The sequence below is a fragment of the Pipistrellus hanaki genome (genome assembly GCF_964339955.1).
Source record: "Pipistrellus hanaki genome assembly, chromosome: 7".
Taxonomy (NCBI): Eukaryota; Metazoa; Chordata; class Mammalia; order Chiroptera; family Vespertilionidae; genus Pipistrellus; species Pipistrellus hanaki.
The window spans coordinates 13,984,804-14,006,003 of NC_140509.1; the positions used below are offsets into that span (position 1 = coordinate 13,984,804).

At 36.6% G+C, this 21,200-nt stretch overlaps 2 protein-coding genes across 6 annotated transcripts in view; one reads left to right on the forward strand and one right to left on the reverse strand.

Annotated features, from left to right (window-relative positions):
* Positions 1–21,200, reverse strand: part of SUPT3H (SPT3 homolog, SAGA and STAGA complex component) — a 390,182-nt gene that overhangs the window by 367,355 nt on the left and 1,627 nt on the right. For 3 of the 4 annotated variants that reach the window (XM_084889815.1, XM_084889814.1, XM_084889813.1), the window contains exon 2: positions 5,750–5,850. In XM_084889815.1, coding sequence (XP_084745941.1) covers positions 5,750–5,850 — 101 coding nt within the window. Of the gene's footprint in view, positions 1–5,749; positions 5,851–21,200 lie in introns of those variants that run through there. The other variant, XM_084889816.1, reaches the window with a different exon arrangement.
* RUNX2 (RUNX family transcription factor 2) overlaps positions 1–21,200 on the forward strand; it is a 222,534-nt gene that overhangs the window by 34,833 nt on the left and 166,501 nt on the right. The gene's annotated exons all lie outside the window — the stretch shown is intronic.

The following is a 21,200-nucleotide window of genomic DNA, read 5'->3' on the forward strand; positions in this document are numbered from 1 at the left end:
ATAAATAAATGGTTGTTGCTATTTATCCCAAAAATTCCCAAGAGAAGAAGCAAATCTTACTGAGAAAATTATTAGTTCAGTTTTGAACATACCAAGTTTGAGGTGCTCCTGAGCATTCCAGGAAGCAATCAGAATTAGACCTAAAGTTAGCAAGCTTACCCTCAGAAGTTCATCACTTCCTCCCATGAACTGCTATGGAATTTATCACACCCTAGTACATGACAATTATGTCTCCACAATCCTTCTTCACTGTCAGACTACCTTAAGGGCACTTAGGTCCTGCATGTATGGGCTCAATACTGTCGATTTTTTTAAAATGCAGAACTTGCAGAACCATATAATTAAATGAGTAAATTTTATCGTATATAAAGAAAGTTCTGATTTTTTTCTTAATGATTTTTCATCTATGGATTTTAAATAAGGCTTTTTTATTTTTATTTCATCACATAAAAATTACTAAATTGCCAAGACCGGTTTGGCTCAGTGGATAGAGCATCGGCCTGCGGACAGAAAGGTCCTGGGTTTGATTGCAGTCAAGGGCATGTACCTTGGTTTGCGGGCACATCCCAATGGGGGTGGTGCAAGAGGCAGCTGATCGATGATTCTCTCTCATCGATGTTTCTAACTCTCTATCCCTCTCTCTTCCTCTCTGTAAAAAATCAATAAAACATATATTTTTTTAAAAATTACTAAATGTTACCAAGCAGTGAAACCCTGGCATCATCACCAGGTCTATAAACCTGAAAAAGAGTAATACAAGTAAAGAAGTATATAAATAAGAAAGAGAGAGTCCAATGAAGACTTCTTAAAGTGTATTTAAATTACTTAAAATTCTTATGAAGTTTGTTAAAATAACTGAAATGTGAAAAGATTTCACTTTCTAATTTATTCATACAAGTTACCTGAGTTCAGTAACTTACTAATGAAAGGCCTCTGGACCCTGCTGGCAACGTTATTAAAAAAGTGTGATAACTGTCTCACCAGCTGTGTCTACTTTGCAGCAGCCATTGTGGAGAACAGCATGAAGTTTCCTCAAAAAACTAAAAATGGAACTCCTATTTGACCCAGTGATCTCACTTCTAGGAATATATCCCAAGAAACTAGAAACACCAATCAGAAAGGATATATGCACCCCTATGAGGCACAATTTACCATAGCTAAGATTTGGAAACAGCTTAAGTGCCTATCAGCAAATGAGTGGATTAAAAAACTGTGGTACATGTACTCAGTGGAATACTATGCTGCAGTAAAAAAGAAGGAATTCTTGCCATTTGCAACAGCATGGATAGAACTGGAGAGCATTATGCAAAGTGAAATAACCCAGTCAGAGAAAGATAAATATCACATGATCTCACTTATTTATGGAATATAATGAACAACATATACTGATGAACAAAAACAGATCCAGAGACGAAGAAGCATCTATCAGACCGTCAAACCTCAGAGGGAAGGTAGTGGAGGATGGGGGTAAGGGGAGAGATCAACCAAAGGACTTGTATGCATGCATATAAGCCTAACCAATGGACACAGACAACAGGGGGGTGAGGGCATGAGTGGAGGGGTGGGGGTGGCGGGGCAGTGGGGAGATAAGGACACATATGTAATACCTTAATCAATAAAGAAAAAAAAAGCTGTGATAAGTAGCATATAGCAAATACGCTTTCTTGTAAGCTGCTGCCACCCCCAACCCACTAGCATTTGTTTGACTGCTAATCTTTTAACTTAAAATCTGTAGTAGAAGCATTTCCTAAAGAATGCTTCACTGGCAGTATTTGCCACCTAAACTTAAAATTCTATTTAGGCTCCAACAGCAGAACAGACTGGCAGCCAGTGTTATATTAAATAGAAAATCATGACAATTTCATTTGTGCTTGACAACTAGATACCTGAAACCATTCCCTGGAAATGTCACTACAAAAATGTTACTTATTTGGAGGGGTAGGATCCAAGAGAAAAAACAGGTCATTAGTGGTTAACGAGTAAAGAAGACAGTAGCAGGAGGGATGGGAAAACAGCAATACAACACAAACAGACTTAGGAGAACTGTGAAACTGCAGAAAAAAATTTAAAAAGTTAAAAAAATGTAGGGCTTAATGGAATGAAATTCCTACAACACAAAATAAACACAGAGATGTAAGCCTACACTTTTTCATTTGAAATCACATAAGCAAGGATCAAACATATATTGATGCTAAGTTTATATAACAAAAGCCTGAAAACTTTATACCAATAGAAAATATTGTTAAATTAAAAAATATTCCTCTAATTTTGGCCCTACTTTTTTTTGCTCTGTGAAGCAATTCATAAGGGGAAAAAAATAACTTCAGACTATAAATGATGAATGTAACTATTAGGAGTAGCCTCTCTATGAGGTCTGAAATAGAAGGAAAATATATACTTCTTCCAAAGCTGTAGCCAACAATAACTTTTGCATTCTGAATCCAGCTTAAGCACATTAGTAGGGAAGATGTTTGCAAAAGTATTTAATAAGAAAGTGCTGAATTTAGCTTTTATTTTATTTTTTTTCTCAGTTTTTTTAAGTGGCATGCAGTCTATTAAATGCATTAAGCAGAACCTCTCCTAAGTATAAATGATAAAAGGGGAAAAAAGCTTTCTTATTATAGAGACCAGTTTCTACAGGTGAAGGGTCATCAAACTTTTTCTGTAAAGGTCCAGATAGTAAATACTTTCAGTTTTACTAGCCATGTGGTCTCTATCACAAATACTCAACTCTGCCATGAAGCATGAAGGCAGAGATAGATAATAGATAAGCGAGTAAAACCTTATTTTCAAAAACAGGCAGCCAGTCTATGGGCTCATGGACCTAGTTTGTTGATCACTGCTATAGAGTATATTAATTACCTACCAATAAATATATTGCTTTAATAAATACCACCAAATTTAAAATATGATGTCTGTGATTTGCTTTAAACTGTTGAATTGAAAACAAGAGGAGAGTAGGAAAAAAGGTTAAATAAGACTGGTAAAACACAGTTGCTGTTAAATCCAGATGATAGATGCATGGGGTTCACTATATTCTTCTCTATAATATATACTAGTGACCCGGTGTACAAATTCATGCACATTGAAAGGAAATTAATTGGAAGAAATAGTTTAATATTGCTATTCACGCTTTCTCTATAATAGAAGTGTCAGCCAACTTCATGATCGACAATGACAGATCAAAACACATGCATGTGATTGGTGCCAGCGAGAGCTTTATATGTATCATGCATACATGAGTCAACTTAGCCTTTTATATATACAGAATATTTAACTGCAGCAGTGTTTAATTATATTCTTCACATTGAGAAAGCCTGAAGTTATTTTCAAGGTCCATCATTTCAGTCGGGTCAAGTTTCTAAGCTTTCTAAATTTCCATTTTCTAGCTAATGAAAAGAAAATAGGATTCCACCGAGTCTCCTATCTACCTACTCCAGGACTTCTGTGAGGCATAAGAAAACAATTCACAGATATATGGTTACAGTGTGAAATGTTTCCACCTATCTATAAAGTAAGTCCTGTTCCTGGGCTGAAGAAACTGCAAGGAGGCTAGTTGTTGCTAGGGAGAGGAAGCCAGGTGTTGCTACATGATGTCATTACTCAGACGAACACTAAGCATATTAGCCTTTAATATATATAGATTATATGTAATATGTTTTAAAACACAAAGTAAATTGGTGGACTGGCTCTCTATAGGAAAATGAATTTCCCCACTTTACTATTAACCTAGTTAACATATTTGATGTTTTTCAATGTGAGAGAAACACATCGATTGGTTGCCTCCTGCACAAGCCCTGACCAGGACAAGCCAGGGAGGAACCTGCAACCAAAGTACATGACGTTGGCTGGAATTGAACCTGGGACCCTTTGGTCCTCAAGCTGATGCTCTATCCACTGAGCAAAACTGGCTAGGGAAACATAAAAGATTCATAACATAAAGCTACTAAACCATAATGAAAAAACTTAAAACTAATAAACTGTATACTGCCGTGTTTCCCGGAAAATAAGACATCCTCCGAAAATAAGACCTAGTGCATGGAAATATAAGACATCCCCTGAGAATAAGACTTAGCGCAACTTTGGGAGAAAAAAATTAATATAAGACACTGTCTTATTTCGGGGAAACAGGGTAGTATACTGAAAGTGTATAAAGCATAAACCCTTAATATTTTCCATAATTTAAAACACAAGGCCAGATAGCTCAGTTGGCTAGAGCATTGTCCCAATATTCCAAGGTTATATGTTCAAACTCTGGTCAGGGTACATACAAGAATCAAACAATGACTACATAAATAGGTGGAACAACAAATCAATGTTTCTCTCTCTCTTTCTTTTTCTCTCTCTCTCTCTCTCTCTTCTCTTTCTCTCTTCTTCTCTCTAAAATCATTAAATTAAAAATAAAACAAAGTGACTCACCTTATACAACTCCTAAATTAGTACATTTATTTTATTCTCATCTCGTATCATCTAACAAAATGTGTTTCCAATCTCTGGTTTTTTAATATAATTACTAGAGGCCCAATGCACAAAATTTGTGCAAGAGGATCAGCCCTCATAGCCCTGGCTTCGTCCGGAAGATCGTCTGGATGTCTGATTTAATTAGCATATCATGCTTTTATTATTATAGATTTTAGGGCATACTTATATTATTTATTATATATATATAATATATATATACATATAATAGGTTTAATTTTCAAATGAATTAAATAATTTTTACTCAGTTTTAAACTCTAGGCAATAAATATCAATAGATACAACCCACATAAACAGATGCTGAGCATAAAGGGAGCCTGAGACCAAAAACTTAATAACCTGTGATCTAAATGTTTTCAATGTTGTTTAAAGTACGTTCAACAAGCAAGTATTAGATATATGCTCAAATGCCTTTTTTCTTAGAACAATAAATTTCACGCAGTGGAGTCCATCCATTATGAAGTGGAAGTCCACCCATTATGAAGGCTCTCAATACACCCACAAGAGGAAGATACTTAAACCTTCAAAAGAAACATTCTTTTAAAATTGCTGGACATGTCAGGAATAATGCATCCAAGTCAGAAAAAGAGGAGCTCTAATGTGTTGTCCCTTTATGCAGAAAATTATCTCCTGAACCAATAATAAAAAAAAACTAACATGTGCCAACTGACATTTCCAATAAATATGATTTAAATCAAGATATGCATTCTCACTCAGTGCAGGAAGCCAGAAATCAAGCTGAGCGGAGTCTTAGGAAAGAAATCTTAATGACTGTGCAACTTTTCAAAAACTGAGTGTGTTTTTAAAATATTCTCAGTTTTTTCTCAATCTTCTGAAATACAGTGATTTCAAATATTATCAAAACTAAAAAGTAATATATTAGGCAAACAATTATTGTGAATTTGAGAATAACTAAGAACTCTGTGAAAATACTGCAACTATACTAGAATATAATCTACATCATAATTTTCTAAATCGAAAATAGGAATAAACAATTTATAACAATAATTAGAGCAAAAATATTCACATAAATGTTCATTCTTTTATACATATAAACCAATACTTATTTTCCTAATACAGTAAAATTGTAGCATTCTTAACTAATATTGGCCCTTTTGTCTGCATACTGCTGTTGAAAATATTATCAAACAATTCCATTTTTATTTAAGTACAAGTTTCCAGTTAAGTTTTATAAATGTTATTTCTATTGTCTTTTTATCAACATGAATAACTTAACATAGTAATAAGTAATATGCAGAGACATACTTACAGCATACTCTGCAATTCTGAGGCAAAGCTTGTAGACTTTCCTGTACTTCTTCCACTACTTGAAGTGGCAGTAGACATTGGGCTGGCTGCAGTATTATTCATCTAAATAGAAAAGATAAATAACACAAAATGTATTTAATTATAAATAAATGCAAGGAAAACAAAAGCAATTGTAAATTACATCAAAAAGTATAGAAAGCCCTAGCTGGTTTGGCTCAATGGATAGAGCATCGGCCTGCAGACTGAAGGGTCCCGGGTTCGATTCCGGTCAAAGGCATATGCCTGGGTTGTGGGCTCAACCCCCAGTAGGGGGCGTGGAGGAGGCAGCCAATCAATGATTCTCTCTCATCATAGATGCTTATATCTCTCTCTGCCTTTCCCTTTTTCTCTAAAATCAATAAAATATATATTTTTTAAAAGTATAGAAAATTTTAAATTTCTAATTTTTGTGTGTAAATCTGATTTTTTTATACTTAATGTTCTTTATTAAAATGAAATAGTAAGCCCAGCCAGTGTCACTGATTGGTTGAGCATCAACCCATGAACCAGGAGGTCACAACTGGGAAAAAACTGCTTAGTCATGTATGATATAAAAAATTACTCCCTTGAGTGATAAAACATTTTCAGTACATATTTTATAATAAGTAATGGAAGAAAAATAGTCATTAAAATATTTTAATAGAGCTCAGTGGTTTTCAAAATGTGTTCCAGGGAGCCCTAAGACTCACTGGCACTATTTCACGGAGCTCCGAGTGGCCCTCACCCATATACCAAGCATATACCTCATCCAGAACCACCAAAACAACTCAATATATAAATAAGGTTCCAAGTGAGATTTCATTTAAAGAAAAAAATTGCACAACTGTAAGATACAAACTTAGAAAATCACAGCACAATATAATCCCTATACGAACCAAAGCCTTAATACAAATAATATAAAGTCAATCAGATCCGAAGTAAGCACTGTGATATTTTATAATCTTACTAGAATGGAGTTCCTAAACCTGGCCAGCAATTAAGGCTGATTGGGGCCAGCTGGCCAGGGGGAGGGACCACAGGAGGTTGGCCAGCCTTAGGAGGTTGGCTGTGGGAGTGCACTGACCACCAGGGGACAGCTCCTGCATTGAATGCCTGCCCCCTGGTGGTCAGTGCGAATCATAATGACTGGTTGAACAGTCATTCTGTCACTTAAGCTTTATATATAGACTAGAGGCCCAGTGCAAGAACTTGTGCATGGGTAGGGTCCCTCAGCCTGGCCAGAGATCAGGGTCGATCAGGGCCATCTTACCCAGTCCCTATCGGGCTGATTGGGGCCAGCTGGCCAGGGGGAGGTACCACAGGAGGTTGGCCAGCCATGGGAGGCTGGCTGTGGGAATGCAATGACCATTAGGGGGCAGCTCCTGCATTCAGCGTCTGCCCCCTGGTGATCAGTGAACATCACAGCAACTGGTATTTGGTAGCTTAGGCTTTTATAGATTTATAGGTAAATAGATAGATAGATAGATAGATAGATGATAGATAGTTAAGTAACTCATCAATTTTAAATTGTGTAATTTTTTTCCCAATAAAATTAAGCTGACGCTAATGAGAAAACTAGATGCGAATCCTAATATATTCCACTAGAGACCTGGTGCTGGGGGGGTGTGTCCCTCAGCCCAGCCTGCACCCTCTCCAATCCAGGACTGCTGGCTCTAAACTGCTCACCTGCTTGCCTTCCTGATTGCCCCTAACCACTTCTGTCTGCCAGCCTGATCACCCCCTAACCACTCCTCTGCCAGCCTGATTGATGTCTAACTGCTCCCCTGTCAGCCTGTTTGCCCCTAACTGACCTCCCCTGCAGGCCTGGTTACCCCTAACTGCCCTACCCTGCAGGCTTGATCGCCCCCAACTGCCCTTCCTTGCAGACCTGGTCCCTCCCAACTGCCCTCTCCTGCGGCCATCTTGTGTCCACATGGGGGCAGCAATCTTGTGTGTTGGAGTGACAATTAATCTGCATATTACTCTTTTATTAGATAGAATCTCAGAGTCCTGGTGCATGGGTGGGGGCCAGCTGGTTTGCCCTGAAGGGTGTCCCAGATCAGGGTGGGGGTTCCCTTGGGACATGGGGCAGCCTGAGAGAGGGGCCTGTGGTGGTTTGCAGGCTGGCCACATCCCCCTGCGACCCACGCAGAGGCCCTGGTATCTGGGATTTATTTATCTTCTACAATTGAGACTTTGTAGCCTTGAGTGGAGGTCTAAGCAAGCCAGGATGTGCAGAAATCTTAGCTTCCTCAATCGCCAGGGGAAACTCAAGCCTCTTGCTCTCTCCAGCTCTGTGGCTGTGGCCATTTTTGTTGGGATTTATTTATCTTCTACAATTAAAACTTTGTAGCCTTGAGTGGAGGCCTAGGCTGGCCAGGGTGTACGGAAAGCTTGACTTCCTCCATTACCGGGGAAACCCAAGCCTCCTGCTTGCTCCATGGCTGCAGCCATCTTGTTGGGTTAATTTGCATACTCGCTCCTGACTGGCTGGTGGGTGTGGCTTATGGGAGTAGTGGAGGTATGGTCAATTTGCATATTACCTTTTTATTAGATAAAGTATTTGATTTAATGTAACTGTCCCATAACCAATGATTAATAAAAATAGCATTAAAATAATCTAAGCAGATAAAAACCTTAATTATTACACAATAAGTGTTCAATAAATGTTAGCTATTAATTCATGGTCATACAAATCTTGCAATACTGTAACTTTCTTAAAAATAAAGATACTTTGCAAATTCTAAAGAAGAATTACATTTAGAACAAATGACAAAATAAAGCAATGCTAAGAACTTTAACTATAGTAAACTAATTAGGAAGAATCCGGAGTCAGACTGCTCAGGTTTGAATCCCAGCTTTGCTACTTTGCTAGTATTTTAGGCAATTTACTTAACTTCCCTGTGCTTCAGTTTCCTCATTTGTAAAATAGGAATAATTTCACCCTCTTAGTGTTGTTGTGAAGATTAAATGAACTAATATGTTTACAGCAGTTATAAGCACACAATGTTTGCTTTGTTATAAACAGAACAATCTTAAGAAGTCTCTTTATTTGCTAACAGCTTTTTTATGACAAATTTAGATTATTCTCATTTCATAATCACAAAAATTTAAGAAACTTGAATATTTTCACTGACAGACCTTAATGCATTTCAACAAATAATAAGTAATTTCTTTATAAGTTACGTTTTCAATACAGACATCACTACTGTTACCGGTCACCCTATCTCAAAAATTTGTCATTTATCTTTGACCTTTCTCCAGCACCCTATAATCCATTGAAAGCCAAATAAAGTCTACTTTATGTTCTTAAGAGGTCAAAAAAATCTACTTCATGTTCTTACATTCTCCCTCTCTTTTTCTACCTATGGCCCTTTATAAGCTCTATTTATAGTTTCTCTCTTTCCATCTCAATTCATTCTCCACATTGCTGCCAAATTTATCTCCTAATACATCCTCTAATATGACCACTTCTATGGGTAAGGTTGGCTAAAATTGATAAAGGAAACCTAAACTAGGGCCATTCACCAAGAGCTGGGATGGAAGGATTATTGTGGTTATGATAAACTAGGATTGGGACCTTTTACCTCTTACCAATATGAAAGGTGGCTGGGGAGGGGGGAGGGAGAAACCTACTACCAATCACTGCCCTGCCTAGATAGGCCATATATAAAGCTTTTAAGAAGGCAATAAGACTGATATCTACAACAAGAGCACACTAGCTGAGTAGCTAGATGGGAAATATCTGAAATAACCTTCTGTGGCAGAACCCCCTATCTGCCAACATAAGCCCTAGCCTAGTCCAAGGGCTGTAAGGGCCAGGCCAAAACCACCAGACAGAGAATGCAAGAGCAGAGAAAGAGAAGGAAAAAAGTTTCACTCAAAATGAACCTGAAAACCAAAATTCTAAACCAAATAAAGAAGCTAATGCTATGAAACATCATCAGTTTTTTTAAGTCTAAATTTGCTCTATTTTTTTTCAAAAAGCCTTTCGGAATAAGTAATTTTCTACAAATAATATAGGAAAAGAAGAATCACCACTTGAAACTTGGCTTTAAATAAAAAAAAAAAATCCCACCACCAACCAAAGATTGGGGAAATAGACAGGAAACCAAGAACTTCCAGGAACAGTCATGAAGAATCAAGACAAAGTGCTAACAAAGGAACCTGGCTTCCTCAAAGACCTTAGAAAATGTTTCCTTTTGTCCCAACAGAAGACTGACAGAGAGGTATAATATCCTACAGAGAAAGTTAAACTCAAAGACTGTGTATTAACGCCAGGCTCCAAAAACATTTATGACTTAGTTCACTCATGTTGGATTTGAAGACATGCCATTCTGATTTTCCTGTGGCCAAATGTCCTGAGACATTGTTAGAGGAATCTGCCCTTTTTTCATTTTACAAATCCAGTCACCCTGCTTTAACACTTCCTAAAGAGGAGACATTTCAGAAAGTAAATTCATATTAAAACCACAGCTTTTCTTCAGTTGTCCTTCTACTGCAAATGTTTTACATCAAGAGTATTTATTGGTAAGAGGTAAAAGGTCCCAATCCTAGTTTATTATAACCACGATCATCCTTTCACAGTCAAGTTATTTAATTTTTAAATCAAACAGGTGAATAAGATTTTTCTTGACATGATGAGTTGATAGCTTATTAGAATCTTTAAAATAATTATTTCCCATACCCATTTTGTTTGATGATTTAGATAATTAACTTCTTTCAACATTAACTTCTTTACACATCAAAGTCCTATCATTCCAGTGTTTTATTTCCTTTCTCCCAGACATTTAAAAAAAAAAAAAAAATGTCAGTTAAAAGCAGAAGCACTCAAGTCAATTTTCTCTAATAAATACAGTTAACATGGAACTGAAAACCTACTGTAATCTTCTCAATGGGTTAATGTCCTACAGTTGTTTTAGCTTTCAATTGAAATGCAGCTGTTTGCCATATTTTACAAAATGAATTCAGATGTGCAGACGGAGACCTAGATTATTTCAACATGCCACAGTTTAAATGTGAACCCAAGGAATAAGTTCATCTCTGATTAATACTTATATTTAAACTGATCACTAAGCCAATAGCCTATACTATGTTACACCTGTAAAATCCTGTTCCAGAATAGAAAATTTGACATCTTTTAATTTAACATAATGAGATTTAAGAATATATTCCTTTCCTCAGAAAATACTGCAACAGAAAAAAAATATTAACTATGGTAAAGTTATGTCACAAATGTAAATTTTAAAAAAATGAAGACATGTTCTCTTTATAGCTTGTATTTTTGATGACTAAATGACCAAAAAAGAAATACCATGAAACATCTTTAGTTTAAAACAACTCAAAGAATTGTAAGTATATTACTAATTTCAGCGCCCTCAAAACATCAAAATCTGAATTTTGAAATCCATCAGTCTACCCATTCAATAAAAGACAGTAGAAATTAATTCAGCAGGCCTATTTATCGATTCTGAGTACCTGAGTCTCAATTCCAATCATTCATAACTTGAACATTTCACATAATATAAATAGAAAACTGTTATACTCAGAACATTTTCATTTTCATAGAACTCCAAAGGCAGGAAGCAATTATGGTTAGGCCAACATTATTATACACTGCATTTTAGTTTTATAAAAAAAAAAAAAAAAAAAAATTTCAAGTTACATTATGACCTTAATCTCTCCTGCTGTAAAAATAAATAAAATAACCATTCAATCACTGAGAATTCAAAGCAAATAAATTAAAATATACAAATTTTAAAACATCTATATTTGGGATAGCACTATGGCAACCTAATATATTTATATATGACCCATTTCAAGTGAATTTGGAAGGTATAAAACTCAAGTGTCCATTCAATTATCTGCTAAAAGAGAAGTAACATGAATAATACAAAGAACAGATGATTCACATATAATTTATAACTTTTTTGAAAATAATAGCAATTTTTATGAAACAACCTCTAATTGCATTTTCATAACTAAAACATCATCTGTATTCACCTACCATATAAAAAAAAATGAGCTCAGATCCTGAAATAAGATGTACATATCATAGCACTTCTTATACTGCTTAAAAACAGGGACATTCTTTTATCTGTAATTTCTATATCTAATAAACTGCCTGACATAGCCGATGTTCAGTAAATGGTAAATTTAAAAATGACTGAATAATATAAGGAAGAGTACAAACAAAAACACACCTTTGCCATTTAGTAGCTTATAACCTACTAAAGTTAAGAGATATATCCAATGCAATGTGCTTAGAGATAATGCACAAGATACCATGAAAGAACAGGAGGTACATCAGACCTAGTCAATTACTATGGGATAATTATGCTGAGATTTAACACTTCCCATAATCTGAAAATAAACCAAATTTAACTGTACTTAGAAATAAGTGAATAGCAAATCCAAACTACTCATATCTCGGAAGTGAAAGTACTTTGAAAATTGTGATGCACCATAAACAGCAATATATGATCTAAGGAAATATTCTGCCTTACTACTCATTAATTATTTTTCTTATAATTAATGGAATAGGAATAAGTACTTCCCAATCCAAATCAGTCTGATTCTAATTACTATGTGTAATAAGCAGTAAATATTCATAAGAAACACCAAATGATCAAAATGACAAGTTATTGAGAGTAATATACTAAGTAGAAAAACACTATTTTAAAACACTTCATATTTGGAAACAGAAAAACTCTTCTCTGTAATATCTGAAACTATTACCACACCTACTTCCATGTCCAGCAGTTCTATAAGAACACAAGGTCAAAAACTCCAAGACATTTTAGATTGTTCAGCTCTTTCCCTGCCTACAACCAGGAAGTCTGGTCCTGACATTTTTCCTTATAAAAAAAAAAAGCAACTCTAAATCAATCCCTTCCTTTTCAATTTTACCTAATACCTTTACTGCATTATCTTTTAAACCTCCCATCTTTCTAATTAATTCTGCAAAATATCTCCAGAGTCTCATTCTAAATATGTGTTACTCCTCCTCCACTCGGAAGGCTCCAATGGCTCCCCTTTGCCTGGAAGACAAAACTTGTCACTGGACCTCTTCAGCTTCCTTTTCTATAGCAGTCAAACCAAACATTCGCTATCTCCCAAACCATCCCAGGGTCTTTTGAATCTTTATAGTTTTTCCTGCTTGCAATACCTTGTTACCTCTCCACCTATCCAAATCCTAGTGGTCTAGAAAAGCCTGACCTAAACTCATTATCACCAAGAAGCCTTCCCAGTGGCACAACTATCAAGAACTATTTCTCTGGCATCTAATTGTTTCAATTTACTAATTCTTTACTTCTCTGGCATCTATTTGTTTCAATTTACTAATATTTTAGTACATACTAATTATTTTAGTTTATTAATAAACCTTTGCCCCATAATCTTCCAACTACTGGCAGGTGACTATCCCTCCTACTTCATCCTATATAACAAAAGCATAATATGCAAATCGACTGAACTGCAGAATGACCAATTGGCAGGGGGTCAGTGAGCAGGCAGTGCCAGCCCAGCCAAGGCTCGTGCCAATGGGCAGAGGGAGAGGATGGCGATGGGTGGTAGGGAGGTAGCAGCGACCAGTGGCTGTGAAGGGGCAATAGGTGGAGGCGGGACCTAAACCATCTATAGAACATCCCCTGAGGGCTCCTGGACTGTGAGAGGGTGCAGGCTGGGCTGAAAGGACACCTCCCTCCCCCACCCCCCACCCGCAACATGAGTGCGTGAATTTTCATGCACTAGGCCTCTAATAGAGAAATAAAAAGCCTTTATTTAGTAACTTCCTCCATTCTTCTCTAATAAAGCTAATACATCTGTTTTTGATTCCCTTCTCTTACAATAAAGGCACCCTCTCATTTAAAGCCAGTGCATCACCAGTGCTTTGGCTTATTGATTTATAACTACTTATTGGGTACCTACTACAGGCCAAACACTGTTATAAGAGCTAGGGCTAGAGCAGTGGTCGGCAAACTGCAGCTAGAGAGCCAGACACGGTTTGCCACTCTGTTGACTAATGATGAGTTTGCCAACCACTGGGCTAGAGTAGTGATTAAGCTAGACAGAAGAGATACAACAAGAGATACAATGCAGGAGAAAAGCACATAAATGTAATCTGAGGTAGAAACAAATGCTTTGAAAACTATTTAAACAAGTCAAGTTCAACCAGAATATAAAATCTTAACAAAGCCAAGTGACTTGAAATATTTTAGGTTTTAAAAAGTTAATTCCAGCTGTTGTGAGGATATACTATAAGGAGACACTAGTATAGGCAAGGTAACCAGATAGAAAGTTATTGAAATTATACAGATAAACAAGAACAGTGGCTTGAATTAGTGAAACAAGTAAAGATGACGATAAATGGTCAGATTTCTGGAATATATTCTGAAAGCAGAGCTGATTTGCTGATGGATTAGACATAGGGTGTGAGAGAAGAGCAGTAAAGGATGATTCTGAAGTTTGGGACCTGAGCAACTGGTTGAATGGTGATACCATTTACTGAGCTCAGGAAGATTGGAAAGGAGAAAAAAAGAAATCCAGTTGGGGCCCTGTTAAGTTTGAGACAGCTATTAGATATTCAAGTGGAGATGAAATCCTACTGATGTCATAAGGGAAAAAACTGAAATAAGTCATGATCATAGCATTTTGTTAAGGAGATTTCATTAATTTAGTAGAACCTGGTAATAAGGATCAACTAATCTCTCAAATTCAGTTTCTCCACTGTCAATAATTTCTGCCTGTCTCAGAGGGGTGTTATAAAGACAGTAGACCCAACCCAGCATGGCTCAAGGATTGAGCATAGGTCTATGAACCAGGAGATCATGGTTTGATTCCTGGTCAGAGAATATGCCCTGGTTGCAGGCTTGATCCCCAGTGTGAGGCAGCCAATCAATGATTCTCTCTCTTCTTTGATGTTTCTATCTCTCCTTCTCCCTTCCTCTCTGAAATCAATAAAAATACATATATATTAAAAAATAAAAAAACAATAGCCACCATATAATGAGCATTCAAAAAATATATCTGAAATGAAAAGAATACCAGCTGTAAAGTATAAAATTCCCAATAGATAAACAGACATATAAACTGTGTGTCTATATACACTAGTTGGCTATACAAATAATAGGATCTTAGTGACAGACTGCTCACGGAAGCTATCTTTTTCTTTAGTCTCACATTAATGTAAGTTTCTATTCCATGTGCTTTCATATCCAGTACTCTTATGAAACTACTAGAGGCCCAGTGCACAAAATTCGTGCACTCAGTGGGGTAGGGGTGGGAGGTCCCTCAACAGGACCTGTGCACTTTTGCAGTCCAGGAGCCCTTGGGAAATGTCCGAGTGCCGTGGAGGTGGGAGACTCCTGCCACTTCCGCTGCACTTGTCAGCTGTGAGCCCATTGAGTGTCTGCCCCTGGTGGTCAGAGCACATCATAGCAACTGGTTGTTCTTCCATTTGGTCAATTTGCATATTAGCCTTTCATTATATAGGATTGAGGGGTTTTTTTTAATTTTCTTTTGAAAATAGTTCTTAAATGTCTCTACCAGATCTTCCTACAATACATAAACAATCAATCCTGACAAAATGGCAAGTTTATTTTTTCATTATTGAAACACTGTTGTTTTTAGAGGGGATATGCTAATTGACCCTCACACCATCACAAAGATGGTGGCACCAATAAGAAGGGAATATGCCAACTGACTGTCACACCCTCAAAAATGGCGATGCCCACAGCCACAAAATAGCAGTGCCCAGTCCCTTCAGGCCCACCAGGATGGCAGGTGCACACTCTGTGCACCTGCTTCCAGAGTCCCCCAATCCCATCAGCCCCCCAGCTGCCCAGGCAAGCCTCTGATTGCAACTGCCCAGCCACCCAGGGCCACCCAAGGCTCAGGTAACCAGGGCCAGCAAAGGCTTGCGCTGCCAGCAGTGGCAGCTGCAGAGATGTGATGGGGTGTTGCCTTTACCTGATCACCAGGTCGCTTCCTGCCCCTTAGGGCTCTCAGACTGTGAGAGGGTGCAAGCCGGGCTGAGGGACACACCCTGCAGTACATGAATTTTCATGCACTGGACCTCTAGTTTATAATAATAATAAAAGCATAATATGCTAACTAGGCCAGATGTCTTTTGGACAACCTTCTGGATGAAGCCAGGGCTGCAAGGGAAGCCCGAGTCCCAGGTGCCAGAAGGAAGCCGGTGCTGGCAGCCAGGGGAAGGAAGGTCTACTCTTGCACAAATTTTATGCTCTGGGTTTCTAGTATTATATAATTGAATGACCTAATAGCTAACTTTTCAGATATGTGCAAATTTTGGAATCAATTATACTTCTAGTAGTAAAAGGTAAGTATATTTAACAAGGATGTCAAAGAAGGAGATCTCTTAAACATCAAAATTCTCTTCCAATCTAGATTCACATCTTAAAAATATTAAACCTTATGAGAAGTCTATATTAAGTATGAACAGTAAAATCTGATGTGATTAAAAACATAGTTCATCAGAGGGGGTGGGAGACGGGTAGAGGGAGGCAAAGGGAGAGAAATGGGGGACATCTATAATAGTCTCAATAAAAAATAAAACAGTTCATAGAACTAAAAAAAAAAAAAAAAGAAAGAAACATTTACTCCCATATAAAATATAGATGAGTTTGTATAAGCGTTTCAGAGTTTATAAAGGGTCTTTAACTTTCAACTCACATCTTTTCATAATCACCCCATCAGGTAACAAATACTTCTCCCCTATTAATGAGGAAGCTAAAAGTAAAAATACAGGGTAAAGGTCACAAATCTAACAAAAAACAGGCTTTGATTGTGGTAGCTAATAACTTGAAATATCTAGTCCATGTATATACATATTTTAACAAAAATTCACCAACCTTTTCACATTTTAGTATCTTTATTTACAAAAGATGCCTATCTCCTTTAGCAACTAAAATAATGTGAGGTTACTGATAAGTTGTACACCTAGTGGTCACTGGACTTGTCATTAAGTTACCTTAGAGGTTGATGACTTTAAAATAGGGGTGGGGAACTTCTTTCCTATCAAATGGATATTTATAACATCATTCTCCGGCCATGCAAAATTATCAACTTAAAAGTTATCCTGCCGGGACCGGTTTGGCTCAATGGATAGAGCGTCGGCTTGGGGACTGAAGGGTCCCGGGTTCGATTCCGGTCAAGGGCATGTACCTTGGTTGCGGGCATATCCCCGGAAGGGGGTGTGCAAGAGGCAGCTGATCGATGACTCTCTCTCATCGATGTTTCTAACTCTCTATCTCTCTCCCTTCCTCTCTGTATAAAATCAATAAAATATATTTTTAAATAAAAAAAATAAAAAAAAGTTATCCTGCTAAATTTCATCAAACATTTAATTAACTCGCCCCTAATGCCTTGTCAGAGCCTGATCAAATGAGGTTCCCTATACCTGCTAAAAGCTAGTTCATAAATTCCTTCCTTAAAAGTAAAGTTCAGCCCTAGCTGGTTTGGCTCTGAGCATCAGCCTGAGGACTGAAGGGTCCCAGGTTTGATTCCGGTCAAGGGCACATGCCAGGTTGTGGGCTCGATCCCCAGTGGGGGGCGTGCAGGAGGCAGCAGATCCATGATTCTCTCTTATCACTGATGTTTCCATCTTTCTCTCCTTCTCTCTTACTCTCTGAAATCAATAAAAATATTTTTTTAATAAAAAGTAAAGCTTAGACAGATGGATAAACAGCTATAACAGACAAAGCATAACTATGCAAATTGTCGGGAGGGGGACCTAAGACATCTGAAATTCAGAACTATAGTTTGAAAATCACTAATTTCATCCAAATCCCTCATTTTTCAGGTGAGGAAACTGAAGTCCAGAGGGGTTTCTTGAACTGCCCAAGGACACATCACTATTTAGTGATACAGCCGGGACTAAAACTGAGGTCCCTGATTCCTGGTCCAGATTTCTTCCTACTATCCCACAAGGAACATACAAATAAAAGTTGATCATAATTTACTCACAAGACCTCCACAATGTGTTTGTCATAGTGAACTTTGTTGTGAAATACCTGCCTATGCTGACTCAGTTTAGCAGTGAAGAGCTGGGCTCTGGAGTTCAAATGCAGGCTCTAACATTTACCATGTGACCTTGGGCAAGTCACATCACCTCCCTACCTCAGTTCCCTCATCTTTAAAATGGAAATTAAAAATACTCTTCTTATAGTTTACATGAAATAATATCTATAAAGCACTTAGGACAGTGCCTGTATATGGAAAGTTCTCAATTCATGATGATGATGATGATGATGATGATGAATAAGCAGAAGAATCATCATCCAAGAAAAAGTATAGCTTCTTGAAGACATATCACAAAATATTATCATTAAACATGTATATTCTCTAAGAAAGAATGGTATGATTAGTAGTAGTTGTCTTTTAAAGATTCAGAAACAAATATGAAAAAAGTGAAATAGACAGGATTCAGTCATAAAACCTGTACAGCATTTAAAATAGTAAAAGTGCACTTCAAGATTTTAAAATAATTTATATTTGTATTGTATTTACAATTTATAAAGTACATTCACATATATTTCAACTTATTGTCCCATGAATTCAACAAACACGACATTTTTTCAACTATTACATATGCCAGATAGTATGCAATTTACATATTAATTACCCTTTTAAGATTCAATAACCACTAGGTGTTATTAGAGGCAGTAGTATAATTCAAAAAAATAACCTGATATCTGTTCCAAAAAGAACCTCATCAATACCACCTATTAAGGAGGAATGATATGCTTGGATAAATAAATAAGATGGAGCAATTAGCATAACGAAAGGAACACCTCAAGTGCCCATGAAAATGTGGTTATCAGTAGTAAGGAATTGTTTTGTGTAGAGAATGTTATTGTAATCGGGTCAAGGAAGCACCATTACTGTGACTTCCAGTACTGTTGGTTAAAGAAAATAAATTTGGGTAATGGTGCCTATTATACTCTATGTGCTGTTTCACAAATTAAAATATACAACAATTTTTGCAGATCTAGGGTCAGTCTTTACTGGAGGTAGTAGGTAGAAAAGTTGAAACAAAACTACTTAAATATAAATATGTGTAACACAAGACAATTTATATAATTCTCATCTGAGGCCTCTGACTACCCTGTGAGGAGGTAAGATTAGGTACTATTTCCATTTCACTGATGAGAGGTAATTGAGGCTCAGAGAAGTAAACAGTTAAAATCACAAAGAGAAATTATAGCAGAAAAGGACTAAAACCTAGGTTTTCAGAATTAGTTTTAAGAGCTCTTTTAAACCCATCCACAATGCATTTCAGAACATTAGTATCTTTTCCAGGTCCATTATTCAGTGCCTTTGAGACTAGAGCAGGTGACCACTGGCCGGTGTAGCTCAGTTGGTTAGGTGTTATCCCATGCACCAGGAGGTTGCTGGTTCAATTCCAGTCAAGGGCACATGCCCAGGTTGGGGGTTTTATCCAGCTGTGCAGGAGTGAAGGAGGCAGCTAACAGATATTGCACTCTCACATGATGTTTCTCTCTCTTCTCTCTCCCTCTTCTTTCTTCTCTCTAAAAATCAATAAGGTAATCTTTAAAAAAAAAAAAAAAAAAGGAACTATAGAGAAGGTGATACTTTTGTCACTACACCCAACACACCACATGAGTTACTTCATTTAACCATCAGAAAAATGAGGGCTCCCACTAAGTGTGGCTCTCAAAATATTATATTCACTAATAGTATAAATTCAAATAATATAATAATGCATTTGGCTTACTATTTAAGAAAATATAAGCAAAAATTTTCTTTAACATTCTAATACATAAAAAGCAGATTCTGACTGATTTCACTATTCAATCTCACTGTATAATAAAAACAAGCGTTATTTTCAACAACAATACTCAATCTTCTGATTTAACTGACATGGCCTAATTCTTTGCAGCCTCCCACACCAAAGAGCACTTTTTAGAGAGAACCAAAAATCAAGCTGCCCAAGATTTAAGGAGAAAAGCAAATTATTTTAATTACCAGAGGCTTAAATGGACAGGTCACTTGCTAGTCTTATTCTAGATATCTCATCTATTATTTAAGCTCATAAGCAATAACTTAGTCATTACTTAAAAGCAAATACCATTTCTAAGACTGCAATATACTTAATCCTCCTAAAAATACATATTACAATGTTCAACAAACCTAAAACCATATCATTATGTGTTTCCAATTGGGGCATTTTTTACAGTAAAAGGAACTCTATTCATAACTATGCTGGGACAAATGGGCTGAAACATGACTGTCCCAGAAAAAGTGGGGTATAAGTCACCCTACATAAGAGCAAGTATTTTGAATTGTATGTAATGACTTAATCTCTGTATATGCTTAATTCATGAGCTTTAAGTTTTGTTCCAGATCTAATGATTATCTTCAACCTTGAAAGGAAGGTCACCATTTTACAGATATCAGGCCAGAGTTAAGTTTTATTTCAAAAATAAACATCTGCTTGAAGAAAAAAACAGACCTACATATTTCAAAGAAAACAATCTTGCAAAATATCACTAACTTTCAAACTTATCTCTTTAAAAGTTCTAATTACTGATAAATTGATAACCAAACTACTTTTTTTTAAAAAAAAAAAAGTCACTGTCTTTCAAATGAAAAACACTTCAAGAATAAAAGTGTTGAAAAGTTTTCAGTAAAAACTAAACAAAATGATAAAAGATAAGAGGAAACCATGATTAAAGGAAATTCTGGTTAGTATTGTTATGGCTTTCCAAATGAAACTGGCATTAGCTGTACAACCTATGAGACAAAAGAATGCTTTGTTTTAATTTGTCAAGCTGTAAATAACTACTAACAGACCCATGCTTTGAACTATAGTACTTTAATGAAAGGCATTATTTGAATATAATTATGATTCCCTAAGGCAGCGATTTTCAACCTTTTTCATCTCACGACACACATACACTAATTACTAAAATACTGTGGCACACCAAAAAATACATTGTATTTTTGCCGATCTGACAAAAAAGAGGTATAATTTTGATTCATTCACACCAGATAGCTATTATTGTGTTGGCTGTTGTCATTTTTTTATTTGACAATCTAAGGGAAAAAGAGGTCAGTGCCCTGACTAGTCAGGTATTGCATATTTTAAAAATTCTTGTGGCACACCTGTGTGCCTGCTGCAGCACATCGATTGAAAATCGCTGCCCTAAAGCAATAGTTATTCCAAGAGTTGGTTTCTCTTATTTAAACCCAATGGAATCACAAAGTGGAAGGGGTCTGTCTAGATTCTTGACCTTATGCTACCCAATAAGGCAGCCACTCACCACATGTGGCTATTTGCATTTTAATTAATGCAAAATTAAAAATTCAGTTCCTCAGCACACCAGTCACATTGCCAGTGTGTAAGAGCCACGTGTGTCTAGTGGATACCACAGATTATTACAGATTAT